General features: G+C 42.0%; 1 protein-coding gene across 2 annotated transcripts in view; it reads right to left on the bottom strand.

Moving 5' to 3' along the window:
- Window positions 1-537: 537 nt before the first annotated feature.
- The window catches only part of znf407 (zinc finger protein 407), a 152,754-nt gene continuing 134,680 nt past the window's right edge, over window positions 538-18,611 (bottom strand). For both annotated transcript variants that reach the window (XM_031748177.2, XM_039619990.1), the window contains exon 10: window positions 538-2,197. In XM_031748177.2, the coding sequence (XP_031604037.2) occupies window positions 1,344-2,197 (854 nt within the window). In that variant the 3' untranslated portion in view covers window positions 538-1,343. The remainder of the gene's footprint in view (window positions 2,198-18,611) is intronic.

Genomic DNA, 18,611 nt, shown 5'->3' with positions numbered 1-18,611 from the left:
CCTCCACCACTTTCTCCCTCTCAGCCCACCTTCTTGCTCTGCTCGCGCAGCGCGTGTGTGTTAAAGGGATGATCTTTTGATGCCCTCGGTGTGTACGAGTGCTTTCTCTCTACTTTCAGTGGTTGGCCATTGTGTTTGCAGCCGTCACACCGCTCTCCCACTCACTCCATCAGAAACCAGGCTTGTGTAGGGGCCTAAATGAATATTGATTCTCCCTCCAGTGCTGAATACTGCTGGGGGGGGGTGGGAGAGAAAAAAAATGCAATGAGCAGAATGGGCCTGATGGGGGGACGAGATGAGAGGATGACGATTAGGATGATGGTGATCATGATGACGATAATGATAATGGTGATGATAATGACGGTGTTAGTGATCAGAAAGCTTGATGGGAACCATCAGTTGATGCATGTATGTGCATGTCGCCTGTACGATGCTGCTGCACTGTATGCACGATAGCATCGCGCTGCTGACATAACAATCAACAGCGCTAACTGCCAAGAAAACAAATGTGGGCACACTTGTTAAAAATTAGGCTCAATCTTTATTGTCAAAAATGAAACTGCACTCATGTTTTGTTGTTGTTTTTTTTTTGAAACAGGCCTTCCACACAATGAAGGGCTGTCAAAAATCTAAAATGTATAATTGTCATTGCTTTGCTTTTTGCTACACAGAAAATATGTATAAGGTCCATTTGGGAATTCATTCATCGTATTACTGATTTGGAACTAATAGTACACACACATACACACACACAAAAAGGATTTGAAGAAAAAGAAAAGATTACTCACACAAATTAAACCACTGCCTTATCAAAAGAAAAAAACAATCTATTTTGCTACAGAAAAACTTAAAATTGCAACATAAATGTACCACAAAGAAATCAAAAAGCAAGAAAAAAACCTGTTAGCTCTGTTATAAATGAAAAGATAAACTTTCTTTAGAATAACTTGTTTAACTCTTAGCACATTAGAAGCATTGTAAAAAATATTTCACGACAATGTGTACTCATTCATTTCCTTAAGTTGCATTAATTAATTAAAGCAGTCTTGGCGGCTGTGTGGATTGCAGGTTAGCTCGCTTAGCACCAAAACCTCTTTGCTTTACTGTCGCTTTTAATAAACGATGTTTAACCTGAGTTCAGTGTAGCCCAAGAGAAGATGGTAGAAGTGATGTACAAAGTGAATGAGGCAGGGTGAAATCAAACAGAGACAATGCAAAACACAACATCTGGGCTAACGTGAGCTTTAACATAGCTAAACAGGGGAAGTGAAATAAAATGCCCAATGTGAATCTTTCAGGGATGTCTCTCTCCTCTACCCTTCCAGGACGATACTGCGAGCAGCTCAATCCAGGTACACCACTATCTCTTCTCCTGTCTGCTGCTCCGCCTGGTGCACCTCCCCGTCACCTGTCCCGGCCTCTCCATACACTTCTCCCTCCACCTGTAAGGTGCAGTTGTCCAGCTCAGTCACAATGTAGTGCGTGCCCTCATCATTGACGATGACCTGGGTAAGGCCTTCCTTCATCATCTGGGACGCGGCGAGTTGCAGCACTTCCTGCATGTCCTCCTGGCCGGTCCCCTGGATGACCTGCACCTGCCCCTCCTCCGCCTGCTTCACCTCCCCCTGCACTTCACTCTGCACAGCCTCAGCTATCTCTGGGGTCAAGACCTCATGAACGATGGCTGCCTCTCCTTGTATTTCCTCCTGATGGCCCATTTCGCTGACTGCGCTGAGCAGAGCATCGAGAGCTGTGGAGGACTCTGAGACAATGTGACTTTGTCCAGCAGCAGCTGCGACTGCTACCCCTCCTCTGGCCACAGCCTGAAACTCCTTTCTGGCCTCCCCTGACTCCAGGACCACGTACTGGGTGCTGCCTCCGGCCAGGTGGGCTCCTGCGGATGCCACTTCCCTGCCCGAGGCTATGACTTGTCCGTCTTCAGTGATGTGGAGCACCTCGGCCACCTGGCCGGCCATGGCCAGCGTCTGCAGGGTGGCAGCGGCTGACTCCTCGAGGGTCTGGTCGATAGCCACCTCTCCGTCACCATAGCCCTGGATGATGATGACCTGTTGGATCTCGTCATGGCCGGGTAACTCAGAAGAGTCTTTCCTGTGCAAAGGGGAGCCCATAGCCTCTGCTTCCACAAATGTAGCCCCCTGGCCTTTCAGACGACACTCAAAGGACTTGGACACGATACCTGGGAAACACAGTGATGCATTTCTTATTAGTTAATATGTTTGTTATAAGTAGCCAATAATGACATAAAGAAGCTCCATTTACCAGACTGCTAGAAATTAAAGAAGGAAAAAGGTGCCTGAGCGTGACTGCAACCTTCCTGTCATTCTAGCAGCCAGTATGACACAAAGAATCTTTTTGAAGCCCAGTCACAGCATAAAAACATGAAAGTCATTTAGTGGCTAGATGGACAGGATCTCATTTAAAAGTGGCAAATGAGGAGTGCCAATTACTGTCTGTACCACACATGGCAATGCATATATTATTCTTTCTTTCCTATGTGTGTGTGCATCCATCACTGTTTAAAAAAAAGAGAGAGAGGAAAACTACATGGAAAGTTGACATAAAAGGTGATGTAACACTTCACGTATTTGTGTCACTTAATGCATGAAAGGAGACAGAATATGGAGATATTCTTCTGGCGGGAGAGTGCGGTGAGATACGGCTGGTGCTAATTGAGCCACACTGTGCCCTCTCAGATCACAGGTTGCCATGGCGTTTCCAAGGTGATAGGAACAGTGTTAGAAATGCCATTGTTTAAACAGCGCCTGGCTTAGACACTTGTAGACTAATCTATGCAGAAAAATGGGAATTTGAGAGAGTGAAAAAGGGACTCTCACACCTAGGCTGCTGAGTGCAAATGAACTTAATGTAAAATAACTGTAAAAAAACAAACAAACATATATTGTCACTTCAAATGTACATTGGTTCTACAAACCTCATAGGAAAGACTTTTAATATCCTTCTAAAAATCATAACTTCTTAGGAAATAAAACTTTCCTTTCTTCTTCTTTTTTCTTTCTTTCTAAAGTTTCTAAAATGCTAACATTGGAGGTACAAGGTTTACACCCAAGGGCAACACGCAAGATCATACAGATCTCACAGTACATAAAGGAAAAAAACTCATCAATCATTGATATTCCTATCTACAGCTAACATTTAATGTCCTCCACTCACAGGGTGGACAATGTGATCAGAAAGTCAGAGTTATGCCGCAAACAGCTTCTGACCCAACGGTGCCACGTCCTCCTCAAACACGACCAGAGACACATTAGTTTTAACTCCCACACTTACTAGCCAAATAGAAAGTGACCATTCATTCTTTGGTGACAGCAAAACAGATAATACTGCAAAGGTGCTTTTGGAATAAACAACATTTTACACAGCTGTAGGTGAATGAAAGGAAACAGAGAACCCTTTATGTGTTGCAACTGTTTCTGACAAAAGAGTGAACTATTAAGGCTTAGATAGATAGAGTAGAAAATTCTAGTTGGAGGCAACAAAGTTAAAGATTTTTAATACAGTCTGGCCTTTTCTAGCAACCAAGTAGCAACCTCGAGGGCAAAAGAAATGTACTCATTCTAAAAAAGCCACTTGAGAATGGCTCCAATGATTGTCTGAAGCAAGGCTTACGTGGCCGGTTGAGGAACTGCAGCGTGCTTTGGTTTCAGTTTTTAGTCCTGAAGGTTGCTGCTTGGTTGCCAAAAATACATCCATATATAGTTAAAACTCCCAACTTCATAGAAGAAATTGTTTAGAGCCTGGCACAAAGCCTGGTCTCTATAGCTGTAGCTACTAGCTTTCTGTAAGACCTCGCCACAAGTCACTTAAACAAAACCTCTTAAGTGTATTTACAGTCTTGCTGCCTTTTTGAGTATTTTTGATTGTTCAACAAGTAACACAGCTTTCTGTGTCATTCAGCGCAACACGAACAAATCTGAGAAATCTGAGCTCCAATTAGAAATTGTGAAATTCTAGTAAACGAGTTGTTTGTTTCTTAGCGTTAATTATCAGGTGTCTCTTTTTTGGACCCACATAGACGGGTTTGCTAACGTTAGCTGATAACTTAGTGTTTCGCCCTTTTTTTAAGGGTCAACTATATGGTCACGTCTGGCTCTGGTGGCAACCAAAAATACCAAAATCAAGGTTTTAAAACAGACAATAAGCCATGGCTAAGTGGATCTTTTATATATTGTCTATTCTGGCAACACAAGTTTGATTAAGGCTTTAAAATTATTAATAACCTTAGCTTTGTTATAAGTTAGCTGTTTATCTGTGTCTCCAATATAAAACTTTTATTCTAAGCGTTAGAAAATGGGAATTCCTACCAAATCAAGGTGTAAAAAGTTAGTACACACACACACACACACACACACACACACACACGTGCCATATTTATTTTAGAGGGAAGGTATATAAAGGAGAAAGCCGGGACAAAAGACAGATTTATGCAGAATGCTAATGACATGACAATGAATTAACAAATGAATATACACATAAAAGAAGAAAAGAAACTCATAATAGAGGACTGAAGAGGTAGTGTAGCAGTTAAAGTGTAGATGGACAAGGTGATTCTCTTTAAATCAAGATGTTTCCTCTCCACATGGAACGGTAACTTTAATGAAGAGGGCAATCAGACTGCAGCTTTGTTAAGAGGGAGCAGCACTCTTCTTTTAGAAGGATATATAGTATACATTGTGCATTACAGCTTAAATACTCATAAGTAGAGTATTCAACTCCCTGATTCTAACCCTCTTTATTCAGTCTCTCCTCTCATGTTAGAAGTGTCTTTCTAAATCTACACTATACATCTATCTCATTACATATGCAGGTAAAGCTAACACTATGCATTTGTTTAAGGGCAAAACACGAAAAAAAAAAGAAAAAATTATTGTGGCACTGCAGCACAGAGGCAACAAGTCTGTGTAGTAAATATCAATTCAGGCCCTGCTATTTGTAACCCAAGTGACAAGCGCTGTAGTTAGTGTGTGGAAGGAGTCAGTACTGTCAAAGGCAGCCAGAAGAAGGTGGCATTTTGAGCAGCAGAGGTTAGCTATTTACACAGAGCTACAGGGCCAATGCTAACTGCCTACACCAAAATGCTTCGAGCTGAGAGGTCGGCCGGAGAGGACAATAACTCAGTGGCTGTTCAGTTTCTACCACTGCACCACAGAACCTGTTTGTAAGAGTGTGTGTGTGATTTTGGGAGAGAAAAAGCACATTAGTGTAGAAACTAATGAATACAAGCTCGGGTGACTAAAGCTCAGTCTCTGCCAGTTTTTGTGTGAATCTCTAAGTTCACGTGTTGTTTATGTCAGCATTGTGGGTTAAGGTCAGGCTTTACCGATGTGTGTCTCTACCACATGCGCTCCTATTCCTATTTGTCTCTGCGTGTGCTTGCTGTGCTGCAAAAATGTGTTGGTGTTGTGCTGTGGGGGTGGCGAGGCTACGCGTTGCTAGTGTGTGTCACATTAGCCATGGGGTGCTGTCGGCGGGGCCCAGCGGCGGCCCGCTGAGGTTTATGGAGTGTCACTCAGTCGCCGCAGCCGTGAATCAAGTTAATGTTGCAGATCCCATCTCTTCAGTTGTCCTGCGCTCCCGGTGGAAGAACAACATTTGAACAGCGTGATTTGGCCCCGGCGAGAGGCTGATGCCTGTTTAATATGTGTTTTGAGTGTTCTGACTGACTGACTCCTTTAACAGGAAGAAGGAGAGAGGATGAGAGAAAGAGAGAGAGGTGCAGGCTGCTTTATTGGCTGTGATCTGAGACAAGATGGAGGCTCCCTGAGAAGAATAAAAGAACGGGAGGAAGAAAAGGACACACAGACAGGTGATGATGTCACTCTCATTTCCAAATCGAAAGAAACAAAAAGATCTTTAGGCATGCTTTTAATGCTGATAATGAATTTGTACAGGGGATATAACATTGTATATTTGAGGAAGCATTTCACTTCTTATATCAGACGACAGGGGTGATGGTGCTTTTACTGAACTATCAGATGACTAGTTTATAGAAGAATTTGCAAAGCAAACAGAAATATGGAAGAATCAGCGAGAGGAAGAGCAGAGAACAGTATGATACATGTAAGGAAAAGATGATCAGTATTAAATCAAATGCCAGTTTTCTAGTTTTTTTTTTCCAATTAATACTAGAGAGCATACAGGACTGCCGGCACGACTTCTTTTTGGGATTAGACCTGGCTGCACTGTTAGAATAAACTCATGCTCCCAAAATCTACCTGATAACATTTGATGTCTACTGTTAAGAAGCAATAGCACAATTTACAGGAAGTTGTTATAATGCCTGCTATTGTTCACTGTTTGATTAACTGTTGGAGCATGATCAGAAAATAACCCGAGGAGAACACAACTGTGTGCACTGTATGGGGAGAAATGTGCTGCAAAGGACTCTGGTCTCAGAACGTGATAACCTCATATGAAATGAAACGCTACTGGAATTAAACATAACCTTATTTTGCTTGGAGGCTCCTCTGGAACCACTTCAATGACCATTAGGTGACCCTCAGACCCCAGTTTGATAACCATTCGGTGACACTTTGTTCTAGACACTATTCTGTGTGTAAGCATCAGCGCAGAAGCCTCACCCACACGGTGTATGGTACAGATGTGATTATTGATCAGCGGATCAATGCGCTGGCCAGCGGTGGGGGCCCAGGGGCTCTAAGTGGCATTACTTTAGCTCGGAGAGGCCGCCAAGGGAGCGGTCAGACAGCACTTACCAGCAGTTAGAGAAATTAACCTTAACACCGAGACACCAGCACACACACAATCAATTACACTCACGGTAACACAGGTCAGGGTGCTGTGAATACAAGCTTACTTGCACATACACATGTAATCAGGGGAGAGCACAGTGTGAGTCTTGTTATATTCATCAGGACCTCGCAGTAGTCAGAATCCTTAACTCAAATTTGTACCCCTCACTTTAACCTGGAAGTAACCCAGAGCAAGTCCTGAGTGGTTGCTGACAGTATAGAAGACAAAGAAATCAACCTGAATAGACACCACAGCAAGCAAAGTCAATTATACGGTATCAAACTATAACACAAGACAGGGAAAAAAAGCTCACCAAATCAATTACAAGGTCAATAACAGGACCATGAAAAAGCCAGCTTATTTTTGGAATTTTGCACAAAACCCTTTACAATCCTTTTACCAGCCGATTACCTTCAATTATAGATATGAAGCCGGTGCCTTAAAAAGATGGAGACCCCTAAACCTGACACACATGTGGCTGTTATTTGTGGAGGGATTTTTACAGATGAGGTGGTTTGTGAGCGTGCATGTGTGTGCGTTTGTGTCAGAAGCCTTTGAAGGTGACACTGTTAAGTAGATAAAGCATCACTTCTGGGTGGATCCAGGTCACCGAGGATGGCCTGCATATGATGATGTTCAGAGTGTGTCTGCATGGATGTCTGTGCACATGTGACTATTTTAATGCATATAAATGTATATTTGTGTGTACTTTATTTATTTTGGCTACATGATGGCAACATTTCTGTATTATCCCTACATACATAAGTCCCCTCCATTCTTAAGTACTATGACTCTTCAATGCCCTGTTGGAAACTCTTTGAATTTGGCCAAAACACTCAGAGATGAAGGGATTAAATTTTAATGGTCAAAGGTCACGGAAATGTGACTACATTAAACCGTGGCACTGTATAACGAACTCACCCACTATGAATCACTTATTGGTGCTTAAAGCTTGAATTTGAAACCGAGACACTGCACGCTCATACAGTAGCATTATGACAGTTACAAAGCAGGCCTGTCCTAAGGCACATCCTACTTTATCTTCCTTTTTTAAATTTTTGCTGGAAACCGCAATTTACAGCATTAACATGATGTTTTTTTAATAGTATTTACTTTGGTCATATATTAAGTAGGCAGTGAGCTCATTTTCCCTTAGACGTCTTCATATTCTGATTTCATTTTACAACCAGAGGAATCGACCCCTGCTGGTCATTAGAGACAATGCAAATTTAAAGAAGATATGTCCATCCTTTATATACAGTCCATGCACAAAACATGTTTGGCTTTAACTCAAGAATAAATCCTTTAAATATAGATATATTTCACACAGAAATCTAGTAGACATGGCATGGTGGTTATATCGCTTTTTTGTAAAACATTTGATGCCATTATATGCACGTGCATTTTCCTTGTTTAAATTTTAAATGCATTTTAATATAATTAATCTTAATTTAAAAAAAACACACATGTATGCTACTTTTGTCTTGAGTTTTATACTTTCTGAATGACTTTATTCACACACGTGTTTCCTATGCATCTCTACGTATGGGCAGGTGTGTGTTTGCGTGCCTGAGTGTGTGTGGACAAACTAGCAGGTCAGCCGAGGTCCAGCTAGCGATGACTCTACTTTGTCTGATAGGGACAGCCGCTACTGTCACCTTTACAAATGCTATGAATCAATGCCAAGGAGGGACAGGCCGGCAGACCAAAAAACAACCAATTATACAGCATCCAGATTGACACTGGGTGGACAGGGCAGAGAGAGAGAGAGATGGAGGCACACTGAACTCACTCCAAGGACGAATAAACACAAGAGAATGAGGCCACAGACTGACAGGGGACCTTCTGGGCTGTAACACCAATACACTGACTTTGAGGGCCAATGTGAATCCATCAGTGACTAGGTGGACCTTAAAGAAAATGTTTAATGCTTTTTTCATAATTAATCGTGACAGAAATGAATGACTACATTGGTATTTACTATTGTATTTTCTCCAGCCCACTAAAGTTATGTTTTATGTGCTCTCTATTGTGTTCCCTACTTCCTGTGAAAGGTTAAGTGTTTTTTTATAGATTACAGGCTGCTTTTACTTTCATTGTTTTAAATGTTCCCAGACTGAGAGAAGAGCTTAGCTCTGGCAGGAGAGCTGTAAATAACCACAATTATTCCTTTCATGTTTTCCCCTCTGTCTGTCCATTTTGTCCTGTGGACTATGGAAGGTAAGCAGATCAATCAATCAACCAACATCAAAAATCTGAAAATCATAACTACAGATTTTTATGAGCTTGCAATTTCAAACAATGGCTTGAAGACAAAAAAAACACCTCAAAACTAATACAACACAATAGAAAACAGAAAAAATGTGGATGTTTGCTAATGTATTACACTTCTTCCCACACACGCAACAGAACAAACATTCAAATTAGTTGTATTTTCAGAGCATATACTAAATGTCAGCCACATATAATCAAGGACCTGGTATTTCTAATCCACAATTAAAAAAAGTACAAGCTTAGAATCCACTGTAGAAAAGCTGAAGAGTAGCATAATATGTTTTAACTGATTATAGTTTCAATGAAAAGCATCAAAGTGTTGTCTCATTTTCTCTTAAGAAATTCAAGAAACCGCCCACAATTTTCCAGCATTTTCTTAATTGCTTCTTCAACTGGGGTCGTGGGGGGCTGAATATCCCAGCTGACAGACTGAAAGGCAGGGTATACCGTCGACATGTAACACAGAGAGACAAGCGACCTTAAAAAAAGGACAAAGCAGCAGATTTGAACCCAGAACTTTCTTGCTGTGAGGCAACATGGCACCACTTTGCCACCCAAGTAGCAACCCCCAGGGCTGAAAAATGAAGCCGGTTGCTTCATTTTCTCTTGTCCCCCCCACATAACAACTCTATGTGAAGTCTTTTTTAAAGTTTTTTATTCCAAGCTGTTTTGGATTTTGTTAAGACTTAAGCTCCACACTGGATGTGATTTGCTTGTCGCACAGCTCTCTGAAGCTGACATATGGCCACTTGAGGACATTTCAGGTGTTGGTTGTCTAGGTAACCCTCTAATTTAATTTACTACCACATTATATGTCAGTCATGGTATCCTACACTCTCATTGGTAGTCATCTTATTCACTCACTTGGAAGAGAAACGTTTCTCTTAGGTCCCGCCCATTTTCACTGGTGGTTTTTCCCACCGCTTGAAGTCACTGAATGTCAGCCACCTGGTGTTTGGTAGCTACACTGCTGTGAATCACTTTCCAGTGTGGAAGCAGCTTTAGGGGCGGGGGTGCTTTGATTGACAGCTGTCATGATACAGGCAGCTGTAGAAGCAGCTGTCTGCTAGGTCTCCCCTCTGCTAACAGACTGAACTGGGCCACATCGTGGTGTTGAAGCATCGGTGCCTTTTGAAGCATTTTTAATTACACTAACTGACAAATAATGTGGTCTGCTGTCAAATACAACCTCACACTCTGTGGTTAGTGAAACTTTCATTAACCTGTTACTTAGCACCAAACAGTAAACTGGGTCAGTTTCACCCTGTTTATTGATGGAGCTTGCTAACCAAGATAGCTCCCATTAGCTTTCTTGGTTAGCAATGCTATATGGCGGTTGCACAAACTTCAAATGCAGACTCTAGAACCCAATATTTTGTTTGATTAGGAACACAAGGAACATTTTACACTTTCATGTCTGACATGAAAGTGTAAAATAAATAACCAAAATTATTTTAACTGTAATAACATCTAAAGCACTGAACAATAAAATATACTAGTCGAACAACTGAGGTTGAAAGGGTTCAAGAGGTGAGAAATACGAATGCACACACACACACGCACAAACAGAGTATGTGGTCAGAGGAAACACAGGTTGGTGTCCTGCTCTCAGCTCTTTTTCTGCTGACAGAGGATGACCCAGTGTGAGTCTAATCTGCTCCACACTAACTCCATCTACTTCATGTCCCCCCATGTGCCCCCGAAGGGAGAGGAGGGAGAGAGACAGAGAGGTGAAAAGTGAAAGAGTAAAAGCAAGACAAAAAAAAGACACAGCTTTACCTTTCTATTTCACCATTCAAAGAGCTGCTGGTGTCATGTAGTTAATGAGTTAGTTAAAGTCTGGCAAATAAGTGTTTATTTTCAGTAAGTGTCATTAAATACATTCTTTGGAAACAGGCTAGATTTTTATTTGAGCCACAAAGATATAAAAGCAAGTACTAATTATGCTCTTTTATGTGCTCTTTTAATTTTGGAAAGAATTTGCAAGAAACTATGGTAACAGTGCTTTGTTTGCACATTTTTCACAAGACAGGAAAAGTCATGTTCGGACACCTGCTTTTAGAAATTAGGCGAAGACTGTTAAACATTTGAAAGCTTAATGAACCAAAACAGAAGGAAAAAAACGGCCTTACAGAAGAATAAATAAGTAATAAATGACAGTGCTGTCAGTTACTGGGCGACCTGGGCAAGCAGCTATCATTAGATGTTTCAAGAAAAACCGGTACTAATCACTTCCTGGAAGACCAGATGCAGAGGACTTTCAAATTAATAAGTGCAAATACGAAGGCTTTGTTAGCCAGTAGAGCTGATGCAGGATGCACTGGCTCACAGGACATCCCTCCACAAGATCAATGGTATGCTTTACATCACAACATGAGCATCATGTACCACAAAACACGGGCTGCTGAGAATTCATCTGGTTGGCTGCAGATGAAAAAAAGGAAAAGAAAAGCAAACGTGTGGGAGGTTGATACAGCCGCACAAAGTGAGGCCTGATCAACCTCAGCAGGGTTGTCAGTGAGAGGGCGTCTGGTGCTGAAAGGCCTGAAACACCTGATGACTGCAGGTTACATCACTGATTATGTGGCCTAGAAAAGCATCAGAAGATACATCATTTCAACTTTAAAAATGAGTAACCAGATATGACTAATGTATTACTTTTTGTTGGAGTGCCGGTTATTTCCCTGATGCTGTAAATCACAGCTATTTGCACTCTCCAGATGAAGGTCAGAAATGATCACAGTGTGATGGCCAGATGCAAGTAGCAAAGAATGAAACAGAATAAAGAATCCAAGAGGGGAGGTTGACATATGAAACAATAACAAAGATCATAACACTTTTTCTTTCCCATATTCCCCCTCCTTCCCCCCCTCACTCTCCCCCATTAGAACTTCCTTCTATTCCTCTGTCCTGTTTCCTTCTTCTAACTCTCTCTCGTCTTTCTCTCAAAAGCTCTGGAGGTGGAACTTTGATTGCTTCTTTAATTAGCAATGTCAGACGGCTCTGTGGATTTACTGAGGATGTCGAACTTCTGCAGATAATTGCATGCCTTTCCCTTTCTCTCTTTTGCTACCTCCCTCCCTCCCATCCTCCATCCATCCCTCTGCAGTCCTTTCACTATGTCCCCCTATCTATCCCTCTCACTCACTCTCCCATGATTTAATGATTAATTATGGATGTGAGTTTGAGAATAAAAGCTTTTTCACTAATCAAAATGAAATTTTCCCCCCATTCTGGTAATTACAGTGTGAAGATGATGTTGCTGATGTCTTTTTGTTGCCAAGGCCTGAACCGCGCAGTGATCTGAGGTCCGTCAAGGCGGATGAAGTGAATAATCGCAACATAATGGCTTGCTTCAAAATTTCTAAAAAAAAACTGGGTGGAGAAATGAAGTCAAAGTGGTCTCGATTGGATTGAGGGAGAAAGGGAATAAACAAAGAGACAGAAGCAGAATGCTTTAGAAAATCTAAGTACAGAGGCCCAGAAAAGGAAACAAAGTGAAGCCTAAATCTTCAAGCTTGACAACAGCCATCAGTCATTCAGGAATTATTTTCTTTGTCCAAAAGCTCTAATTTAAAAATGCAATTAGAGTTTCAGCTCACAAACATTTTCTTTACTTAACTGTAGAGCATTTAAACTAAGAGTGTGTGAAATGTAGGAAAATAGTCAAATATGTCCAAGGTGGTATTATTCATATTTATGTTAGCTTAAAGGATTGGCTGGTTAACTGTCTTAATGACAGAAAATGACATAGTAACATCTGTACAATGATAGTAATCAATTTCAGACAAAGCTGCTAAACAATGCAGCAGCTTCTCACTTGTAAGGGTTTGGTGGTGGTTTCTTTTTACAGTGTGTTCATGTGCAACATCTGATTTAATGGCACAATTACCACCATCAACCAACTTCACAATAATGAAGAAAATTAGTATCATACAAAATATACTGTAGATACTGGAAATCAGCTATTGTGACACCAAAAGCACGCAAAGCAGTTTGTCTGGAGCAACAACACAATGTGTGCTGCAAATAAGCAATGATGGAAAGACAGCACATTAGAATTGTATTGCCATTTCATAAAGTATAATAAAAGAAGGTCAAGCTTGGCAAAGTACCAAAAACACTGGATCCTGGCAAGTCACAGACCAAGGTGTATCACGATGACAGATTTAAATGAGGAGGAAATTCATACAGTAATGCTTTGCTGAACACAGAGCTGATTTTCACTTTATATAAACAGTCCAGTGGCATGTCATCTTTGGTTGAAGTAACAGTTTAGCCACCTTCTTATTTACTAGAACATCTCTGATGCCAGCTAATTCAAAGCCAGGCCATCCACACAGTATATCCACACAAAATATAGTATGACAAGCCCTTATTGTTCCTCATTCAGTGACTCATACGCGTCCACAACACACACTCTCGGGCACACAGGTCTGTTTAGCTTAGTTTCCGATCCTCCCTGCCATATTTACTGGGTATTTACCTAACAGAGGCAGGCTGGAGATATTTATCGTCCTGATGGCTCTATATATAGGGCTGAGGAGCTCGGTGAGAGGAGAGGCAGGCGCAGTGGGAGGTTGCTTCTCTAATCTCCATCTCCAGGCTGACAGGCCTGAGAAGGCCCTAATGAATGGCTCTTTTCATCTACACGCCTGTGTGTATGTGACAGTATAAATATTTAGCAATATTGGAGTCAGCTCGTGATTTTACACAGATGGAGTGATTGATGGCTCAGCCCCCTGACGCATGCCAAAGACCATCCTGGAGATGTTATATAAACCACCACAGCCTCTCTCTCCCTCCATCATCATCTCCATCTCGTTCGCTCTCTATCTTTCACACTGCCTCCTCTGCTCTCCGCCTCCTTCCCAGCTTGTCTTCTCGCTGTCGATCCGCCCTCTGTGGCTCTGCCAATTTGCTTCACTGTTGAATTTCTATCATACACTGTGCTGTCTCTATGGAAGTAAGACAGGCTAAATCAGAGGAAAACAACCTGACAGGGAGAAAGCCTGGTATTGACACGTTACAGCATAAACCAGTTTAGTATTTTAAACTTTACAACAATTATTTCTCATAAAACTGAGTGCTGACTGGAGGCACATGTTAAGAGCTTTCTCTGAAAACTTAAAGTGTTTAGCTAAATATTTAGTGAGTCTATGAAATGATGCATTAAATGGTGTATATGGGCTCTGTAGACCAGCTCCAATTACTTTGTATGTGAACTGTAGGACAAAAGGAACTATTATATTCACATAAAGGTGCATATACAGCATATATGTATGCACAAACATACAGAAATACATGCACACCATGCTGTCATCGGTATCAGAGAGAACCAGACCAGAGCTACTTTGTTTGAGCAATGTACACATTCTGTTGCGAGCATGCTACTGCAACTCTATGCAGAACCAGTCTGTGTATGTGTGTATATGTGTATGTGGATGTAGCTTGTTTCAGCTATACTTCTGAGGACTGACTCAGGTTAAAGTTGGTTAGGGTTATATGTGTAGTGGTCTTGATAAGGTTAACTATATCTCTTTAGGGAATTAATGCATACAAACCTTATGCATTTGATTACTTGTGTGTGTGCGTAACTGTGTTGTGCTTTTTTGTGTACTACACCTTCTGCATAGCCTCTGCATAGCCAATTAAACTAAAATGCAAGAACAAAATCCCAAAGCAAATATATGAGGACTTTAAGGGGGGATGTTGAAGATGTATTAACCTTGTAATTGCCTGTGTAAAATATGCTCCCCTGGTAATGAAATTTCCTGCTTTAATTTGGAAAAATTGGGGAAATATCACCCCCCTCTTTTTTTTTTTTTTTACCGTGTGTTTTCTCATTTAATTGCATTTAAAACTTCAACTTCAAACACCCCCACTGCTTTTATGCGAAGAAGGACCAGCGCTGGAATCGCCACATCTATTAATCTAACTGTCCTTTATCGGAATTAGCATTCAAATGTGATCGGTTCCACTGCTCCTTCGCCACCGCTTGTAATTCCAACAAAATCCACTCCTATGCAATAACTACAGTGCCCTTCAAGACCACAGCCACCTCCCCTTTGCTTTGAGAAGTATTGATTTTTATTTGTACGGTAATGAGAACAATTAGTCTTTTTCCTGCCCTCCTTCATCTATCACCTCCGAGTTCCTGTCGCTCTGCCACCCGGCCGGCCTCTGTCTCTAAACCCAGCTGGAGGTCCGTTCACTGGGCAGAGGACAACGCCGTACCTCCTCTGCATAGGAAATGCAACAAGGAGCGATAATGAAGGACATAGCACTCTTACCATGCTACTGAGGCCTAAAACTAAACATTTGTATAAAACTAGTCTGAGCTTCGTGAAGTATACTTCATGTGTCTTTGCCAGGGTTTGATTGCCAGGGTCTTTTAAATTATTATGTGAATTAAAAAAAAAAGGCAAATAAAGTAGCAGTTAAGTTTGCATGTGACAATTTAATATTTAAAGGAACAGCTGGGATTAACTCTTAAGCAAGATACAATGTAATGATGACAAAAGTATCTCATAAGAATAAATTCATTATTAATCAGTGTTACAATAAAACAGAAATAAATTGTATCCTATCTATCATATTGGATGTCTTATCTGTAATTTTATTAAAAGGCCTATATCTAGCCCATCTATTCGCCCGACTCTAATTGATGCAGTTAGAAGAAATTACCAAACTCTGAGCCCAGCGTGGCTGGTGTTAACATGTATCATAAAATGTGAAAACATAATAAAACACCTACATCTATCCATTAGGAATGCTTTAATTTCCGCAGTGGCAGGCGAGTGGCAGGCAGGACTGACTGCCTACCAGCAATCAGAGGCTTTAGCCTCTATAAACTGCCTGATCGACAGGGTGATTTGTGACTGACTGACTGAATAAGTGGCTAGCTGCTTTCAACGTGTAGCAGCTTGTGCCTGTATACAAGCAAGTGTGTATATGTGTGTGCATATCGTGACGTCAGGTCCTATTTCAGCCATGGCTGGTGAGGGATGAAGCATCTGAAAGAGTCCATTTCTCTTGCCGCGCTGCCTGAGCCTTACTTACCCTAATGATGTATAATAGCCTGCAACTACACTTAACCTGAGCATTACTGTGGCAAAGACTGAGTGGAAGAGGCACATGCACACACATAAACACACACGCGCGCACATCCACAAACACACACAGAGGTCTAGTTTTTCTCAGAATGCTGTTTACCAAAGTCTGCGAGGGCTTGAAACAACCTGGCACGTTGAGAAATGAAAGACTCGTAAATCGCACTCCATCAAATCAAATCAAATCTTAAGATGTACATTAACATCGACAGCTGTATCCTCGTTTTCTCTCTGATCCCTCACTCACACTTCACTCTGCTGCTGACTCATTCTGTAGCTATAAGCTAAACGATACAGGCAGTTAGCATGCCGCATCTGTTGTCTCTTAATTAAACTCATTTTCCTGGATGCCTGTGTATGTTCATACATACAATATGGAATCTAGCCCTCTAACCCCTTTAGCATTCATTAGGCAGATGAGAGCTAGCTCGACACTAAAAGTGAATGAATGAATGTGTGTGCGTGTGTGTGTGTGTGTGAGTGCGCGCAAGACAGGTTGGAGACAGTGGAGAGACAGTAAATGACAGTGTCACGTGAGGCGGCTACTGTATGAAACCTCAGATCTAATCAATAGGAGTGAGGAGGACGCCAGGCGCCAGCCAGAGGGTCACCACTCATCACTCAGGTCAGTGGTGAACACACCCATGCGTGCACGCACACACGCGTAGACACACGCACGGGGAGGGCATCGCATGGAGCACATTACTAGATAGGACTATGAGGCAGTAGAAGATGGGTCAGAGAGAGGTTGAAGCACATAGCAACAGAGGGGGAGCAGGATCGATGAGAGAGATTGAAGGAGCTCCGTAATACCAGAGGAGTCACGGATGTCCAGAATACAGCTAAGCAGCGCTAGAGACAGGTCAGGAGGGTTAAAACAGCCTCAGACCGCAGGGAGGAGGCATCGACAGGCCATAAAAGAGGTGAGGGAAGAGCGGAACCGACTGATTTTGATGCTCAGTGTGGCTGAATGCGAATAGCGGCCTCTGCAGAGTTCAGAGAAGATGATTCTGATCAAAATGTTGCAGCTGTAAAATAGCAGGTTTACTAACACGACAACTACAGCAGGCTTTTAGCAACATCTACAACAGGGGACAGCCTGCTAAGCTGTGGGAGCACGACCAAAAGAGGGGCAGCAGAGGACCGCACCAGAATGTGTGTACTTTGTGTGTGTGTGTGTGTGTGTGTGTGTGTGGGCACACAGTGTGCTCTGCAGTAAAGAGACACCGATGGAGAGACGGACTAGGCACGGTGGCATTTAGCCCTGTTCTATAATGACACTGAAAACTGGGGAGGAGACACAGGCACTGTTATTGAATTATTGAAGGTGCACAGTGAGGTATAAATCTGCCATGGAGATGCCACACTGTTCTAACAAACACACACACACACTCACAGAGGCCGCAGACACACAGTCAGGCTGGTGTGACGACTGCAAGCTTTGACTTGCTGACCTTGAGGTTGTTAAAACAAGCTCTCCGTCAGCTTTTCTGCAAAATATGTTTACTTCGTAAGAGGGAACGAGCGAGAGAGAGAGAAGAGGAGAAGGAGAAGGAGAAAGGGAGAGAGTGAAAGTGTGTATGCGCTGTACTGACATTGCCGGAATAAACACAGCTACTCTATCAATTCTTCCGAATTTGTGAGGCAAAATAAAAAAATGAAGACCCCACAGAGGCAGACATATAAAGTAACTACTACTAGTTCTAGGCAGGCTTTGGTCAGCTTTTACTACACAGTGCCACCAAGATTGAGAGAAGAGATTAAACTCTCAAGACCACAAACAAACATTCCAATCCAGTGAAACCAAACCCCGCACACAGCCGATATATTTATATATATATTTACGTACATATACACACACCTGTAGTGAATGCAGCCTGGAAAACCTACATCAGCCACCAATTACTGATGTTTATCTCTTAAATAAAAAGAGACAGAGTAATGCTACATGCATGAAGACATCCCTATATGTGATAATTCCCATTTCTTCCTCCCAGCGGAAAGATTTTTAACGCGAGCACAAACACATTTTTATTCCCATTATTATTTCTTTATCTCTGTACAGATAGTGTTTCACAGCTCAGCTGCTTCCCACCCTGAGCACACGAAACACAGGCTTCCCGAAAAATCGTAGATATGATGCACTGTACATGTGCACGAAAGAACCATACGACTGCAGAACACTCTAAAATGTTTTTAAATGTGCCTTTACTTTTTGCAATTTGTGCTCACACAAGCATGCTTTTGCATGTATGGGCACGTGTGTCCTACCTGAGCTGTGTAGCCAAGGGGGGCACCTCTTCTTATTAACATCATCAGTCTGCATCATTACTAGGCTGCCTGGGTTGGGCAGCAGGTGCTATGAGAGTGCCAGGGTTACAAACGACCACGGGATTGCTCTCAGAACACACACACACACACACGCAGGCTGCA

Source organism: Oreochromis aureus, linkage group 11 (assembly GCF_013358895.1).
Source record: "Oreochromis aureus strain Israel breed Guangdong linkage group 11, ZZ_aureus, whole genome shotgun sequence".
NCBI classification, from domain to species: Eukaryota; Metazoa; Chordata; class Actinopteri; order Cichliformes; family Cichlidae; genus Oreochromis; species Oreochromis aureus.
This window is presented reverse-complemented; position numbering and strand designations above follow the sequence as displayed.